The 17,987-nt window shown below is 45.0% G+C and overlaps 1 protein-coding gene across 7 annotated transcripts in view; it reads left to right on the plus strand.

The window, feature by feature from the left end:
* The window catches only part of MACF1 (microtubule actin crosslinking factor 1), a 314,815-nt gene that overhangs the window by 8,122 nt on the left and 288,706 nt on the right, over positions 1-17,987 (plus strand). The window contains exon 1 of one of the 7 annotated variants that reach the window (XM_054572011.1): positions 5,507-5,817. The exons of the other annotated variants lie outside the window; for them this stretch is intronic. Coding sequence (XP_054427986.1) covers positions 5,724-5,817 — 94 coding nt within the window. The 5' untranslated portion in view covers positions 5,507-5,723. Of the gene's footprint in view, positions 1-5,506; positions 5,818-17,987 lie in introns of those variants that run through there. 7 annotated transcript variants of the gene reach the window in all.

Below are 17,987 nucleotides of genomic sequence, written 5' to 3' on the forward strand. Positions count from 1 at the left end.
TCTCTGGGATTTATGCTCAGTTTACAGGCTGCCTGTCACCACCTCTGTAGAGGTGTCTATCCTGAGGTAGTATTGGATGGGGAGATGTTATTTCAAGAGGAGGGGAGCTCCCTCGGTAAGGAACCACACCTCCTAATTTGGGGAACCTCCCAGTTCCCCAAGGAGTACAGACTGCCTGCAGCCCTGTTTGGTAGGAACCTCAGAGGCTGTGCACAGGATGAGACCCTTTCCTGCTCCAGAGCAGGAAGGGAGATTGGGCGGGGTTGAGTGAGCGGGATTCACTTTAGCCTGATTCTTTCCAAAGGGAAATTAGAATGGTACATTCACAGAGAGGCTGGGAGAAGGCAGAGGGGTCAATACCTTTTCTATTATCAATATGTTCCAAATGCCAGGCTTTGTGCTGAGTATCTTACAGTTGAGTATCAAATAGTTTATTTGACCTTATCCTCAAAATAACTTTAGGACGTAGATATGCTACAGTCGAGGAAACAAAAACCCAGAGAGTTCTTGCTCAAGGTCTTCCAGCTTGTAAGGGGCCAAGCTGGGAATGGTACTAGCTCTGCCTAGGACAACCCACTGCCTCCCCCATTACAAGGAACAGTAGTTTAATAATAGCTAACATCTGCGCAGCACTTCAAGGTTCACAGAGTGCCTTAACACCCATTATTTCCACTGTGCCTTGGAAGCCCCCGGCTGGTGAGGCATTCCACGCCCCTTTGAGACAGCTGCCTATCAGAAGTCCAGCCTCTGCTCATTTCACCCAGTAAGGATCGGAGATTCTTTGGCATTGGCTCTGACCAGCCAGGGGAGAAGGCCTTGGGAGTGGCTAAGGTGGAAAGACTTGGCCAGTTGCTATGGTAACCCAGATGGCTGAGTAACCATGTTGAGGGTTGCTATGGTGACAGGGTGCTGGGCTGCTGGGTGGCAGGAATCGTGTCTTCCTGGGTGGCTGGCACCATCCAGGCCTCTTAAATTAGCGATGTTGCACTTTCTGAACAGAAGAGGGCAGCATGATAGCAGGCAAAGGCTTCCTGCCCTAGAGCAGATTTGGGAACTTGAGGCAAAACTCAAATGTTTCCAGGAGCTGGGCTGAAAGGGAGCTTTGCTTGGGATGGCCAAAGCTGGTGTCTGCAAGGCTGGTGAGGCTGGGCCTGGAGACAGGTCTCCAGAGACTAAAACTAGAGGATTTTCTTCCAAGAGCTGGCAAAGGATAGGGCTTGGGGCAGCCCCTTCAGTGTCTGGCTCCAGCTACTATTGGGAAATGTAAAAGGCACAGGAGATAGCCTATCCACACAAGGAGGAATGAGGAGAAAACACACACACACACACACACACACACACACCCGCCCCCCCCACTAGCATAAAAATTATTTATAAAGCATCAGTTAACACATGTAAAATAATGCAACATGAGCCAAGCTGAAGTACTGGGAGTAAACTTCTAGAGGTTGGGGGAGGAGCACTGGCAGGAGGAGAAAAAATTTTGCGCTTCTCTCTCATCTTTGCACATGAAGTGCTCTCAGCTCTGGTGGCCACTGAATTGTATTCTCAATTGTCTTTAAAAAGAAACAATAATTATTTGAGAGAGAGAGAGAGAAAAACATCAACTTGTTCCATTTACTTACACGTTCATTTGTTGATTCTTGCATGCGCCCTGACTGGGGATCAAACCTACAACCTTGGTGCATCACCAGGACAGTGCTCTATCCAACTGAACTACCTGGCTAGGGCTAGTCTCAGTTGTCTTGAATCATAGATCTAGCACACATCTCCTGGCTCCAAATGTCTTCAGTGAGGCATTCATGCCTTCAGCAAATATTTATTGAACATCTACTATGTGCAAAGCATTGTGTTAAACCCTCTGATAATGAAAGATAAAATGGATATTTCTATTTCAAAGAACTAGTGAACCTGGAGTTTAAGGAGGTGGTGATGCAGATATAATACGTGTTGCTCTAGGAATAGGGGAAGAAAAATGTGGTTGGGATTTTGAGAAGAACTTCTACTTGGGTTCGTTAAAAATAACTTCAAAGCTAGGGTAAGCTTTGAAGATGGGTAGGATTTCAGTAGGTGGAGTTGAGGAGTAGAGAACATCCCAGGCAAAGGCACAGAGTTTGATTGTAGGAGAGGTTGCACATAAGGGTATCATGAGAGATAAGCTTATAAAGGAAGGTAGATGTCAAAAGTATGAAGGACTTGGAATGTCAGGCATGGATAAATGATGCTATCAGAGATAAGCATACTTTCTTCTTAAATACCCTAGCCTTCTAGCTAGTTAGAAGCCACAGGCAGCTGAGTATTTTAGGATCATCTGGTTCACTTATTCATGCATTTAATCAAAATTCAAAACACATTTAATGAATGTCCTATATGTGCCAGGCCACTTACTAAACGCTAAGAATCCTGTGGTGAACGAAAGACATCCCTAGACCTCAGGGAGGTAATGACTTAGTAAGGATGAAAGACACTGAATGATAACTTCAAGGGTGATAGATATTACCAAAGGGATGTAGAGGGGGCAGGAGGACCTACTAATCTGGGGTGGGAGAGGAGGTGATCAATGCAAGCTTCCTTGTGGGAATTTCAGCAGAGGGATGAGTTGGAGTGAGGCAGGCCAAGAGAGGAGAGCGATGAATGGTTACAGCCTAGAAGGAAAGGAGGTGGGAAGGTGAGGTGGGAGAGCTCGTTTAGGTTGAGGAGCTGAGAGAAATTGACAGTGGTTGGGCCTTAGGGAGAGGGGCACTTGAAGAGGCTTGCTTAAGTGAGGGAGGACACCGTGGAAAAATAGGGCTTTATTTACTTGTATTACCTTTTCCCTCCACTAGATGCCCTTCTGAGTACATCTTGCCTTCTATACCCCTTCCCCCTTGCAGCCTCCTTAGAAATGCAACAGCAGTCTCACCATCAGGAGCAGAGGAAAATCATAGACCAAAAGAAGAAAGCCACAGAGCTGTTCCAATTGGGTGGTCAGGCTATAAATTTAGACTGTTGCTTGGAAAAAATAAAAAACCTCCCCTTCACAGGCTTCCTTCTTCCCATTCTACCAGAAGCTGCTTTGTTCCTTTATCCTTGTAAAATTTTCTCTGTATAAAACAGGAACATCAGCCAAACATGTGGACTTCCCCCTTTCCATTCATTAGAAGAATTCATTACTTCAAAAATCTCATGGGAGTATTTAAATGCAAATCTTGTCAAGAAAGCTGTTTGAGTCTGAGGAAGTCCCCTAGCCACAATCCAAACCAGAACTTTTTTCCTTGATTACCTTGTTTCTCAATAGGAATCTGAGCCCCTTGCTTTCTCCCCACCAAACCTCTCAGATCTTCAACAAAACCTGATTCTCAGAACAGACTCATTTTCCCTTCTTTGCTGTTGTCTTGCCTCACCTTTGGGGAGTATCAGTCGCAATTCTTGAAGGATCCGCTCACAAAATGGCACATGTAGCAGTCCCAGGAGGGGATTGGGGGACTTTTCTACTTACTGTGTTGAAAATGAGAAGCAGATGTCTGTTTGGGGGTTAGGGTAGTGGTACATGTATGTGTACTTGTGTCTGGGCCTTCTTAGCCTACTGTATAAAATAATATGGGAAATGCCGATGACTCAGCACTGATACAGTCAAGATTCCCTAGAGTTAGCATTTCTGTATTCTCTGCTGTTTACGAAAAATGTGCTTATGCCATCAATCACCAACTCCTTCATCCTGCATTTTCTACTAAAAGCCTTTTATTTATTTAAAAAAAAAAATAAACCTCAAGCTCATTCACCTCCTTTTCTTAAACAGAGCTCATTAGCAGCCGACACCAAACTGTGAACTAGCTTTTTTTAAGCACAAAGGATTAAACTGGAAGGAAATGAGCATTTGTCCAAGACCCTCCCGGTCTGCCCTCTTGTAGGCCCTTTCCTGTATAATCTCTATGCCTAGAACTTGAGCAGGCCAGCAAAACTTTATGGAAAAAGTTGTAATTAATGACTTGCTCACCCGATTTCTGATCATAGTGTGACGTGGAAACAACCAATGTGCACCTATTAGTGAAAACGGTCATTTCTTCTTCCTGTCACTAATGTGCTGAGCATTGACCAACTCCTTGGCACTAGTCATAGCATACAAAGATGCCGGCCTTGCCCCCAGTGGTAAGAAGCTGCTCTTTAAAAATCTTCAGAGTGGGAACTATAATGGAAGCCCGAGTCCCAATTTTGGCTGCTCAATGTTGCATGAATTCTTTTTTTTTACTTGCTAATGTGCTGTTATTGTAAGATCAGCCTGCCTAACTTTTTACCCACAATCACCTCTCCACCCTCCGAAAAATCAAGTTAACAGACTTGATGAAGCTGGGGAGGATGATGGCCGGCTTGCAGTGGCTGGGGGCAAAAAGATCAGCTGCATTTACCCGAGGTCCTCATTCATAGCTCTTGGACCAGCGCTGCCGAACAGAACGCCTGTGAAGGTTGGGCTTGAAGGATACACAGCTGAATGGAGGATCAGCTGATGTTGGGAACTACCTCCTCAAAATGGTCCCAGATAAATCCCTACCCTTGTTTACCGGTCTCCTTTCTTCACTTTCCTTTCCCCTGACCGGAAATCATTGGCCTCCCTTTTTCTTCCCTGACCAGTTAAGGCCCCAGAATCCTTTTCTTTGTTCCTTAGCAGCCCTGGTTCAGTCCCAGGTTCCCACATTTCTCCCTTTTGATCTAAGTCTGTTCGAATGGCTGTCACAGTGTAATAATCCTGTTGGTTGCTCCTCTTTGTCACTCCCTGGTGCAGTCGGAATCCTGTTTTCATTCCTCTCTCAGTGGTCATTTCTCAGCCTTTGGCCGCTCATCTTTGGCCCGGCTTACTTCATGGTGCTCGGCCTGCCTTCTCATTGCGAGTTCGGTTTCTTCCGTTTCTGGAAACCCCTTTGTTCCTGGGATTCTTTGTGGTCTCAGCGTCGCCTTCGGCCTTACACGGCAGCCCGTCCGACTCTGGCCCTTGCCCTCACTCTGCCCGTGGCCAGCCCTGGGATCTGAGGCCCCTAGGTCCGCTGCGCTCTCCCTTCCCTTCAGTTTCTGCAGGTCCTTCTCCAGCAGCGACACAGGCCCAGCTCGGCTGCTCTCCAGCCAGGGGGCTCCCTCCTTTGTCCCAGCTCCGGGTGGAGGTCAGCGCTCATCGGGGCCGCCCGACCTCCCTGTGGAGTCGGCCCCGGGGTCTCCTCGCCGCGGCGGCCATCCCAGCCTTTCATCCTGACGCGCGTGGGGCCTCCTACCCGCCCGGACGCCGCCGGACACCCTCGCCCCCTCAGTTCAGCCCGCGTGCTTGCTGCGGGCAGGTCCGCGGCCACAGGGGGGAACCTGTGTGGGCAACCCGGGCCGCAGCCCGGGGGCCGAGGACGCGCCGGCGGCGGAGGCGGCAGGGCGAGGGGCGGGGAACGGGCCGGGCCTGGCGCTCCTGACAGGAGGAGCCGCCGCCGCCGCCCGCCGCCGCCACGCCGGGGCGGGCTGAGGGAGGAGCGGAGCTGAGGGGTGGGGAGGCGGAAACGCGAGCTGGGACCGGCGGGGTGCGAGCGGGCTGAGGAGCGGAGCGCAACGGACTGCCAGGCCGGGCGAGGCGGACGGATTGCGGAGAGCGAGGGCGCCACTGCCGCCCCCCTGCCGCACAAAGGGCCGAGGCTGGGGCCGCCGCCTCCTCAGCGCGCGGGCCTGGAACCGGCGTCGGCCGGGGCCCCGGGAGAGCGCGGCGCCGGGCGGCCATGGCTGGCTACGTGCCGGGTCAGCAGCCGGCCAACCGCAGCCAGGAGAAGGAGTTCGTGCAGGCGTACGAGGATGTGCTGGAGCGCTACAAAGGTGCGGCGGGGGCCGGGGCCGGGCCGGGTCGGGATGGGGCCCGGGGACTGGCCGGGAGCCCGAGCCCGCGGGCCGGCGCGATTTGGCCTTTCGATCCCGCTGCAGGTGGGGCGGCCGGGCGGGGTCGCGCCCACCCGGACGCTCGGGCCGGCTCCCGAGCTGCGGTTTCTCGGGGCCAGTTTATTTACCGAAATGGGGTAAGCCTCCGGAACCCTCTCCTCCAAACGACGGCGCTTTCCACAGCACTGGCTACATTATTTGCCGGTTTTCTGGCTCGGCTGGAAGGCGGCGAGACCCGGAGCCGGCTCTGGAGCCCTCCTGCTGTGGGGAGTTGCCGGGTTGGAGGCGAGCGGGGCGGGGTGCGGGGGCCCCCCGTTCTGCGCCCCGTGCGGGTCTTCCTCGGACATTTGCATGCCCGCCGAGGGTCCCTCGCCCCTTTGTCTCCCTCAGACTCCCATCAATCGCGTGGCAGCCGAGGTTGTGAACCCGCCTGGCTTCTCTCGGGCCGGTGTCCGCGAGTGTGCAGTTCTGATGGCAGGCCTCCCACCCTCAACCCCCCGGGGGCTTTGAGCCTGACCGGTGCCGGGTCTATTGCTTCCTTTTCTCAAAAATAAAGATTTATTTTGGAGCTCGGATTTCAGCCCCTGGAGGCTCTCGTGCTCAGCAGCGCTGCAAGTTAATGGCTCATCTCAGCCTGGGGTGTAGACAGAGAAAGTTTTGACAGGCCAGAGGGTCTGGGGACGGCACTGCTCTAACTGCTGGAACTGCTCCTTAAGTGGAAACCGGGGATGCGTGGCCGTGGGAGGCCCTAGCTTTAATCTGTAACATCCAGTTCTGGGATTTTGCTTTGTGTGGCAGTTGTGCTTTCCACAGATATGGAGGTTTTCCCAGAAACTCCATGGGCAGCACTTTCTCCTTTTTGATTCAGCTGGGGCCCTTGTGACTGGGCCCTTCGTTTCTTTTCATCTGAAGGGGAGGACACTTCAGCCCTTTTCACTGAGTCCGGCATACGTGTTTGCGGCACCTACCCAGTGAAGAGAAACGAATGAAGAAGTTGTAAAATGCACCTTTTCCCCGCCTTGTGGCATTTGAGCTCTGCTTGGGAATGGGGGGGGGGGGCGAAGAGGGAGAGGTGTGAAATGAAGTGAAATGCTAAAATGAACAAGTTCTGCGTGTTCCCTTCTGCATCAGCTCCTGTAAGCTGTCCAGGTTGTCCTGCCTGCAGCAAATTTTTCTGTCAACCCCCTGTGGTCTTTCTCTTAAGAAATGTGGTTCATTTCAGAGCACAAAGAGGTTAGATTGTGCTGCCGCACTTCGGGGAGGGGGGGTAGGCTGCTAAGTGAATGGTTCTATTAAGTTTCCTTTGCAGGCTTTTGAGCAACACTGCGCTCTTGCTCTTCGGAGGGAGGATTCTCTGGGTCTGTCTCGAGCTGTGACAACTCAAAAAATCAGCAAAATTAAAACAAAAACAGGTGAAGAAATCTCAGTACCTCACTGGATCATATTGTCAGTTGTCTCCAGCTGAAAGGAAGTTGGATTCCTAGCAAATGAAACTAGGAAAGAAGCGGGGAAGTAGGGCTTGTTCCAGGAGAGGCCTCTTGTGTTCCGTCCTTTTAGCTGTCTCACTCAGTTTGGCTTTCCTCTGAAGGACTTTGATCAGGTGTATAGGAATTTGATCCTTCCCAGACACAGATCTCTTTCTTGAGGGGAGGAATGAGTCAAAAGTGGTTGGCCAAAGTAAATTAACTTGAGCTAGATGAGGTTATTGTGCAGTCTGCTCTATGACAGGTGCAGAAGAATTTCTCTCCAGTCCCTACTGCACCATTCTCACTGGGAAGTCAGGGTGGATTAGCATCCTGGCCTTTGTTACTTTGCTGTTGGAATTCCTGCATTTTCCAGACTTAGAAATCCCTTACCGCCTTAATAGGAGAGCTGTTTGCCTAAGCTGGAATCAATAGAGTGACCAGGGGAGGTAGTTTGTGAGGATAAAGCCAGGGATTTATTTTGGAGAGACTTAGGAAAATATTGATGATGCTTGGGTTCTAGACTCTCGTTGGTTGGCTACCAGGTTACTTGGATCTCTCTCTATGCTGCTATTAATTTGTAGTACCTCATTCTACAAATGAAACAGGATTTTTGTGTTTAGAAGGGGAGCTGAAGTTTTCAGCTGCATAAACTGTCCCCAGTAGGGGTAAAGGTGAGAAGGGAAGTGATGCCTTTGCAGTTTAAGGGCATAGAGTAGCATATTATAGCTGTATTAGGAATTGTTGTCAAGCATGGATTTTCCAGAGCTGTGCCTGGCAACCATTTCCCTGTGTGTTGGTAGTGAGCATGGTTTTGGCAGGACTACATGATTCAGCATGGACATAAACACTCTCTCATTTCCTAAATATCTTTTTGAGCCTGACTGGCCAGCAAATAGGAGGGGGTATTAGGAAATAACTCTAGATTCTAACTGTTTAGAGTGGGCAGCAACCACCCAAGCCACAGTATGTTCTTTATTCTTCCAATCTTCCAATAATTATTAAATATCTATTAGAGATAGGAGAGTGTTAGACCCTGGAGATGACAGAATTATGAATGAGGTCTGTTTCCTGCCCTTGGTTATTCAAACCTTGCAAAGGAAAGATAAATGCAAACAAGTAATTATGATACTGTGTCAAAGGCTTGAACAGAGGTATGTGTAAAGTACTTTGGAAGTAAGAGGAGGGAAAGTTATCTCCCCTTGAGGTTCACTGAGAGACTTGACATAGGAGGTGACTAGGAGTGTGCCTTTAGGGATGAATGAGATTTGGTCAGATGGAGGAGGGTGGAAAGAAGAAGAGGCAGAGGGAATAAATAGCGTGTGCAAAGGCTTGAAGGTGTGAGAGTGAATGGAGGTGTTTGAGAAATATGAGTAGTTGGGTGTGACTTAAGGGCTAGAGTTTTGATGGAAGCAGATGATACTGTAAAGGACCCGGAGTCCAGCTTGTAAAGATTCCTTTATGGCCTTATTCCATGGGCAGTGGGGGAGTGAATTGTCGAAAGTTTTCAAAAAGCAACAGTTAGTCGGGGAGCATATGAGGGGCAACCAGTTGCTGTTTCATATCTCATGTCGATATATCTCTCACTCTCTTCTTCCCTTCCCTTCTCTTTGAAAATAAATATATAAATAAATCTTTAAAAAATAAGAAGCAACAATTAGTATGCCAATTTTATTAATTTGTATTAGAGGACATACCTGTCCAGTGATTGGAATACTTACATCACTGTCTGGGTCATGCTTTCCCTTGTACCAAAGTGCTTATGAAGCTAGGAATCAGATGGTTGGTTGGTAAACGTGGAAACAAACAAACAAAAAAAAAACACAGGTGCATTGTCTTGAAGACTGTTTCATCCAGATGATGATATGGGCCAGTCACAAAGTTTCCCTCTCTGTAGACTGAGATCCTTTTTAACACCAGTGGAAACTAAGAAGGAACAGTCAGAGAGGTAGGAGAAACAGGACCTGACTCCTTTCCTAGGATAGAGACAACCTCTACTGAAGAAGCAGGCCACATATGGGCATAGTTTTAGGTTTTAGAGAGGAGGTTTAAAAAACAAACCTAGTCTGGGTTTATGGTGGTTGGTTAAGCAGAAGGTGTAATACGTATGTTGGTTCTAGTGGAATTAGACTATTTTCACAAAGCCCGAAAGACTAAAAGAGTCTTTCCATGCAAGGGTGGATTAGGGATAAAAGAGAACATTCACATTTCAACACTGGTATCATGGACTATCTGGTACTTAAAAACTTAACAGTTCTCACCAGGTGTCATGGGTGCTATGAAGGTAATTAGGTCTGCTTTTTGTTCATCATGTCCCAGAAAATAAATTACAAAACTTACTGCACGGTGAATTAGGAGCGAAGGACCTGCATATTATTAACGTACAAAACCAGCAAGGCAGCAGAAAGAGACTAGGCTTTGAATTTCTTTGGTTTTGTGTTCCAGTGTTAGGTCTGCCACTTAACTTGTGCCGTGTGACCTTGGAAAAGTTGCTTAACTTCTAATCTTTGGGTTTCTCGTCTGTTAAAATGGGGTTGATAATACTAACTCCTTGGCATTCATGACAATATGAGTGAGCTGTTGGCATGTATTAGGCCATTATGTTTAGAAAAACCTTCATGTATTTAATACTTTGTGTTTTACAAAAGTTTTCTGTTCATTATCTGGTTTGATCTTTGTAGTACCCTGTAAGGAAGGAATATACACATGGGTAAATTTAGGCAGACACTTAAATTATTTGTTGCAAGAGCCAGGATCCAGACTTCTGGATGAAGGTTTTACATTGTATCACAAAAGCAAGTTTTAAAATCAGAACAGTGACTTAAGTGAGATAATTGTGAAAATACTGTAACTGTTAGTGTCATTATTAGTTTTTAGTCTCTGAACTATAAATCACATACTTTACGTGGCCTGCATTTCCAAATCTGTGAACTGTGGAGAATTTGTTTTCCCCTATGGGAGAGGTTTCACGGTATATAAATCACTTTGAAATTCTTATACAAAAGCAATGTAGTGCAAAGTGATAAAGTTTTGTTAACACACTGGTTGGAAAATATAGGCTGAGCATTTGGTATTGTTTACTTAAGTGATACTCTGATGCAATGTCTTGATTAAATGTAGACTTAGTTTTTAAGTTCCTTTTTAGAACACAACTCTTGAATTGGAGTGGATGGCTTCTAGACAGAACAATTTCTAGACAGAACAATAGCGTAATTGCTACTTCTGGACGTGGAGACTGTTAATTCGGAAAGTGAATCAAGTCTGTCTGCTGGGAAATCACAAGCTTTGGCCATGTTCATGCTGCTGAAATCATAAAACGTGTGCATGTGCTAACAGTGCTTATGGGAGCTACTGCTTTCTCTTGGGCTTGCTTGGCAGTTGACATAATACAAGTCAAGGAAATGAATCAGCTGAAGCCTTATTGTCCTGGTATTTTTTTAGTGCCAATTTCAGTTTTTAGAGCTCAGGGAAAGAATACTTAAGAGTGTGTATTTGGGAACAGAAACATCCCAAGATCAAAAGTTACAAGTAAACAATTATGGGTTGCAAAATGAGTTTGTTGTGTTTTCTCAATGGCCTTGAAAACACCCAGGCTTTTCTCCTTTTACTAAATAAGGTTGGCTCTTTAAGCTTCTGGTAATTATATTGAGCCAAGTGTGAGTAGCTTGTGTGGTGTGCTAAAGCTCCTGCTTTTGCTCTTCATGGTTTTGATTGGAATTTCGGTCTTGTTGTCCTCCTTCTACCAGCAGCATTTACTAATTTCCTGGCCTGGACGAGCCCTTTCAGGCCTATTGACTTGGCTTAAAATATCTAAGAATGTTTATTCCAACTCTTTTTGTTACTTCTAATAAAATATTTTTCCTTTCAGAATTTCCCAGTTCCTGGAATAAATTGCAATGAATCTCTGATTCTTTGTCTCCAGCTTTTAGGTCATTCCATGATTTGACTTGGTTTGCATACCTATGTCATCTTGTTAATGCCAAACCACAGCTCTCTGCTGCCTTTGGGCAGATCTCAGTGTAATCCTCCCCCCCCCCCCCCCCCACAGGTCCTCATACCTGCCTCTTTGCTTTTATGTTCTCTCTTCCTGGAATGCCCGCATGCTTGCTTGCTTTTCTTTTTTAATTCTTTCTTTTCTTTCTTTCTTTCTTTCTTTCTTTCTTTCTTTCTTTCTTTCTTTCTTTCTTTCTTTCAATCTTCTCTCTCTGTCTCTTTTGTATTAAAGCTAAGCATAACACTTGTAGCTTTCTTCCATTACTCTATCAGACATTGATCTCTCCCTTCTCTGATCTCTTATGTCTATCTCTCAATTAGTCTCTTAACTGTATACTGTTCTGTATTATTCTTGCCTCTTTTAGAATTGTTTCCCTAATGAGATTTTATGTGCTTATCATGGGGGGACTTCTTTTTTTATTGAATTTATTGGGATGACACTGGTTAGCAAAATTATACAGGTTTCAGGTGCACAGTTCTACAACACATCATCTGTACACTATATTGTATGTTCACCACCCCAAGTCAAGTCTCAGTCCATCACCATTTATCTCTGTTACGTGGGGACTATCTGTACTTCTTTTGTATGTGGTTGATTGACAGGGAATTTCTCAGGAGGAGAGGCAATCATATCAACACTTTAAAGTTACATTTTAAAATAACTTCCTTTTCATATTATAAAAGTATGTATTTAAATGTAGAAAATTGTAAAAAAAAATACAGGAAAGTATATACAGCTTTAGATAATATGCCTTAGTAGAGGGATATGTGTGTGTGTGTGGGTGTGTGGGGGTGTGTGTGTGTGTATGTGTGTACGGAGGAGGATGGAGGATGGAGAGGTAGGCAGACCAACATAGATGTGCAGTCTCTGGAGATAATGGAGTTCTCAGGGATACACCCTTTTTGGCCAGCCTGGGATCTGATACCCTGTGCTTTTTTTTTCCTGCATGACAGTATGTCAGTATCAGGGATGTGCCAGTTATCAGGGTGATTTGGGTCATCGCTTAGGATAAGTTAATTAATTGGTCATTCAGCATTTTTCTTTTGTGCAAGGGTTTTGCCAGATGTACTGCTGGATTCCCTCCTACCATAACAAATTTCTGTCATGATTTTTATTCAAAAAAATGGATATTGATGAAAAGAATGAGCTTGCTTGAAGTGTCTTTTGGAGTTTTCAACCTGTAGGAGCATGTTGGATTGAGACTCATGGGAAGGGATTTTTAGTTTTGGCTCTGCTTTTTATTTTTATTCAGTCAACAACAATGAAATAAGCTAATTTTGTATACTGTGTTCTACCAGTTACCTATAAGCAGATACTGTGTTAGGGAAAGTAGTAGTGGGGAGTTGGGGGGTCACTTGGAAGTATTGAGAGAATGATATTAAGATTAGGGGTAGAAGGAAAGAAAGTCCTGAATATCAGTATGAGGAACCTCAGTTTTATACAGTGGGCAGGATTAATGTCCTGACTGTGTAAATGATGGATCAGAGTGGAGATCTACTCTCTAGGTGGCCACTGTTGTAATTGAGTCATGAGGTTAAGAGATAGCTGGTAAAGAGGTGAGGGGTATATTTGAGAGGCATTTTGGGCTGGTACAGGGACTTTAATTTTAACATTGCTAACTCTTTTCTAGAAGATTTTGATTTAAAAAATAACTATGCCTCATGGCTTTTCCAAAACAAAGTCCTCTTCTTACATTAAAATCTTCTTTTAAAGATTTTACTTCATTTTGAACTTGATAGATAGGGCTATGTATTTGAACCTATGACTTCTCATTTAAATAAGCAATGCCTAGTGCCCTAGAACACCTAGTCTACCTATTCTGCACACTCTGGACAACCTTCATTGTATGCTTCCAGGAATACTTGCCAAGAATTGCATAAGAAATTCCCTTTCCCTCTCCTCTCCTCCCCTCCCTTGTCCTCCCCTCTCCTTTCTCTTACATACACACAAAGAAGAAAGAAATCCTCTTAAATTTGCTTTAAAATCTTCAGTTGTATCTTGTACTGTTAATCTTCTAGGGTGTCAGGGGGCTTGTTTGGAGGATCCATTAATTCATGTAATTAATAAACATTTATTAAATGTCTCTTCTGAAGCAGGCAGCAGGCGAAGGGCTGAGGAAACAAAGATGTTGTTCTTCCATCTCCATGATCCTACAGTTTAATGAGGGAAACATATTAGTAAACAGACAATTACCATCCGTGGTAGGGAGTTCTATTGTATAGGTAAATGATGGTGCTTTGGTAGTGAGGAGAAATACCCACTACAGCCCGGATGGGAACAGGTCAGGGGAGGCATCCAAGAAGAAATGACTGAGCCGTCACCTAAAGGATTTGGGACTCTGGGCAAAAAATTCAGATAAAGGGCATTTTGGGCAGCATGAAGAGAAGTAAGGGGATGAGAGAGCTTGAGGAGAGGGAATATGGGCTATTCCTAAGGTTGGAGTGTCAGATGTAAGGGAAGGAGAAAAATGTATTAGGAAAAGCAGACAGGACTAAAATGTTGACTGACTTACTGTGTGGTACTGTGTAGAGTTTGCACTTTATCCAAGAGGCTTTTAGGAACAATTGAAGGATCTTAGGCAAGAAAGGCTATGTTAGGTTTACATTTTAGAAATAGTTCCCCTCTGGCAGCAGTGTGAAAGAGGATTTAAGGAGGGTCAAGACTAGTGACAGGAGGGTGTTAGAGTAATTTAGGCAGGGAGTGATTAGAAATTAAACTGAAGTTGTAGAAGTATTACAGTAGTAAATTGGGCAAATTAAGAAATTTTAATTGGTAAATCATGTGTTTTGATGACTAATTGAATGTGGTCTATTGAGGGGAGAGGGAAGAACCTTGATGACTTGCACGTCTCTGTCTTGGGTTTCTGTGTGGATGGGTGGTATTGTTAACTAAAATAGGGAGTATAAGAGAAGGAAGGTTATTTGCGTTGAAATGGTGACAGTGCCTATTCTGGGAAAGACACTAAGTTCAGTTTTCATTTTGTTGTGGTCCAGGTTTCTATGGGATGCTTGCTACAGGTGTCCAGCAGGTAGGTGGTTGTATTGCACGTGAAGCTTAGAGAGCTATAGACAAGGCAGTCACTCATTGAATCAGAACCACAGGAGTGGACAAGAAGATTGCTTAGGAGTGTGTGTACAGTGAGAAGAGGTGAATCAAAAACTCTGGGGAACTCCAAGAGGAAAGTGGTTTTGGGAGCAGAGAAAGAGTAGCTCCTGAAAGAAATTATCCGTCAAAATAACCCATCAAAAAATTGGCCAGAGATTTAGGAGAAACAGTTGGAGGAGTGAGTTCAAGAAGGAGAGTATGCCACACAAAGTCCTCCTCTTGCTGGACCTCTTATTCAGAGGTCCAGCAAGAGGAGGACTTCAGTCTCTAATATAAAGGTCACCTTTACTGGAGCATTTTCAGTGGAGCTGTGGGAAGTGCATCCAGAGAGCAGTGCGTTGGGAGTGAATGAGAAGTGCACAAGTGGAGTCAGTGAGTTTCGAAACCTGGACTTCAAAGGAACAGAGAGGAGGAAGGCATTATACAGAGGGAATGTAGGGTGGGGGCAGTTTTGTTTGTTTATTGTAATGAAGGAGAGACTTACACGTATTTAAGTGCTGTTTAGAAAGTTTCAGTAGAGAAGGGGAGATGTAATAAAATTTAAAGAAGGGAGAGAATCATTGATGGGAGCATATGATCCAGAGTTTAAAAAAAAATGCATCTGATGAGAAAGCTTAATTGGTTGATTAGAGGTGTAGGAACTTGAGAGAATTTCCCCCCGATGGCTGTTATTCTTTCTATGAAATAGGAGGGGAAGCTATCTTCTGAGAGTAGGGGCTGTGTCTGTGTGTACACACGTGACACATGTGCACATTCTTTCCCTTTATCACCAGAAGAACTCTACAGCCTGGTTGTAGATAAAACTGAGAAGGCAGGCAGATGGGTTGATCCAGGGTCAGAGTTTTCCAGCATACATTTGATGGAAGAATGAAGGGTCCTTATAAAAAGTAACATCTGCTTGGTCATTCTCTCACTTCTCTCGTTTCTCCTACATCTCTGGCCTGTCTCAGCAAAACTGTGACCTCCTATACGGCAGGAACCATTTATATATATCTTTCACATCCCTTTATAGCATTTACTAAAGTGTAGGGCAGAAATTTTTACCTATTTGTTGACTTAACCTAACTTGTGGTCAGGAGTGTCTTGACTTGACATAGAAGAGGCTTTTCTCACCTGAGATTTTTAATTCTCATCTCAGTATCTGATACAGAGAATGCAGGATTCATTGGCTTGAGTGTGAACTCCAGCTTTACTTACTCTCCTTAGGATAGTTGAGGTTAAAAACATTTGTGCTTTTCACGAAGACTATGGGATTAGTATTCCCTATTACATTTGGACCAGGCTTTCGAAGGTCCATGTTCTTTGCAAGACTAGACAGAGTGGCTATTGTAGAAGATGCAGCCTCCTCCGCGTGTATTTTGGCAGACGAGCAGCGAACGTGGTGTGTTTGTTCTCATGACTTGGAACCCTCCTCGCCTTAACTTAATAAGTTCAATATAATCACTGCCTTTCAGACCATGATAGTGTCCTTCAGAGTTTATCTGACCTTTATATCTAAAAAAGAGTTTTAGTTACCTTTTCCTTTGTCCTCTACTTGCTTTTTTTTTCACCCTTAGTCTATCTAGTGTAGAGGATATTTCCTAATGTATTAGGTTGAATTCAGAACTGACTTAGGTCTTACCCCTTTTGGCACCCTCTGCAGCCTGTGGTTGTTAACTGGCATGTTCCCTGCAGTGTAACTTGTTTTCTGCTCCTTGTTTTGTAAAGTTGGACTCTGTATCAGATAAATTTGGCATGAGTCACTCCAGGGAGTGGAAGGTGTGTCTCCACTAATTTGGAGAATCTTTGATCTTGTTTCAGTCATTTGCTTGGCTTATCTGGTATAGTTTCTCTCTATGTCCTGTAAGAGGACCGTGTGTATGTACCCACACTTGTATGTCCCTTGCCTCTGGTTTCACATGTTGCAGTAGACAGTCTACTCCTGGGGATGCTACTTTGCATATATAGACTCCCTCTACTATCCTTGTCATCACCATCAGCAAAAATGCCTCCATTGTGAGCCTCTTAGAATGTAGTCTAGTATCTAACACTGAATAAATAGAGTTCATAAAGCCTCTGTCTGCCATCGAGGAATTTGCAGTATACAGTAGACATTACAAATGACAAAAACAACAAAGAATGTGTAAGCAGTTGAATGGATGGTCACTGCTCGTTTAGCTATCATTTTCACAGCAGAAGAGATCGTGAAAAAGAGACTTAGTCAAGAGAAAGGGGATTGACAGAGACAAGGTGATCTTTGTTCCAATGAGGATGGCAGGGGAGCTGCTGTCTATGGCTCTTTGGTGCCAAACATTTTCTCTGTGAGTCCTTTCTAGTTATACAGGATCTTATTGCCATGTTCGTTTACCTCATAGCCAGGACAGGATCCTAATGGGGGCTTCACTCTCTGGAGACCTGCGGCTGAAATGGTAGGCAGAGAGACACTTGAAGACTTAGGTCCTCTGGTATAATGTCTTTGTAATGTGAGGAGAAACATCCCAGACCTACTGCAACATGCTTATATTTACAAACATCACACATGAGCCATGAGGTAGTGTTGGATTGGAAAGTTGGTCTTGCCTGGTCTGGGGAACCTCTAGCCAGTAAGAATGTAGGACCAGGCTCTGTTGGTTAGTTTCCCAAATGGAAAACATGGACCAGACTAGTTTAGTTGGGATGCTTTGAGGGTTTCACATCTCTCAGAGGACAGGTTCGTTGTTTTTGTTTTGAAGATATCATTTATTTATTTTCAGAGAGGGAAAGGGAGGGAGAAAGAGGGGGGAAAAACACTGATAGACTGCCTCTCACACGCCCCCAATGGGAAACTTGACTCATAACCCAGGGATGTGCCCAACAGAGAATCGAACCGGCAACCTCTTGGTTTGCAGGCCGGCGCTCCACCCATTGAGCCACACCAGCCAGGGTAGGTTCATTGTTTTTATTGTTGTTATTGTTAATTAGTATAATAACAGTATTAATGTAATACTGCCTTTATTAAGACGAATGGGAATCTGCCAGGGCCTGGAAATCCCCTTCACCCTCCCTGTGGGAAAGAAAGATAGAGGGAGCATTAGATTCCTAGTTTTCAGGCCTCCTCTCCAATCATCCTGTGGGTGGCTCCTAGGAAGGGGTGAGGCAGTGGAGGCCCTGGCATGAATATACTTTTGAGAAGGGAAAAGATGCAGTAACTAGCACAGGTGGTGTGTTAATAATTGACCATAAGTATGGGGTTAATATTAAGGAGCTAATAAAGGCAGAAAATATTTGTCTCTGTCATTAGCTGCTTCCCTTTGCCTTTGCCTGTGTATGTTATGTACAAGCAGAGCTGAAACCCCTGCATTCTTTTTCTTCCCCGCCTCCTCCTTTTCTTGATTACATTTCATTTTCTTGTAAAGCTGTGTAATACCTTCAACAGATAGGCTTGTAATGATATGGAAAATTAAATAAAAGTTTCAGGGATTGGAAAGCTATATGGTGATTTGATTATGGTCTTTAAGTATAACAAGTGTTTTTCTTGTAGTTCATCATAAACCAAAACTGCCTCGTAGCGTTTCTTACGGTTTTTTGTT

Source organism: Pteronotus mesoamericanus, unplaced genomic scaffold (genome assembly GCF_021234165.1).
Source record: "Pteronotus mesoamericanus isolate MK-2021 breed Mesoamerican mustached bat unplaced genomic scaffold, CSHL_Meso_final contig_221, whole genome shotgun sequence".
In the NCBI taxonomy this organism is placed as follows: Eukaryota; Metazoa; Chordata; class Mammalia; order Chiroptera; family Mormoopidae; genus Pteronotus; species Pteronotus mesoamericanus.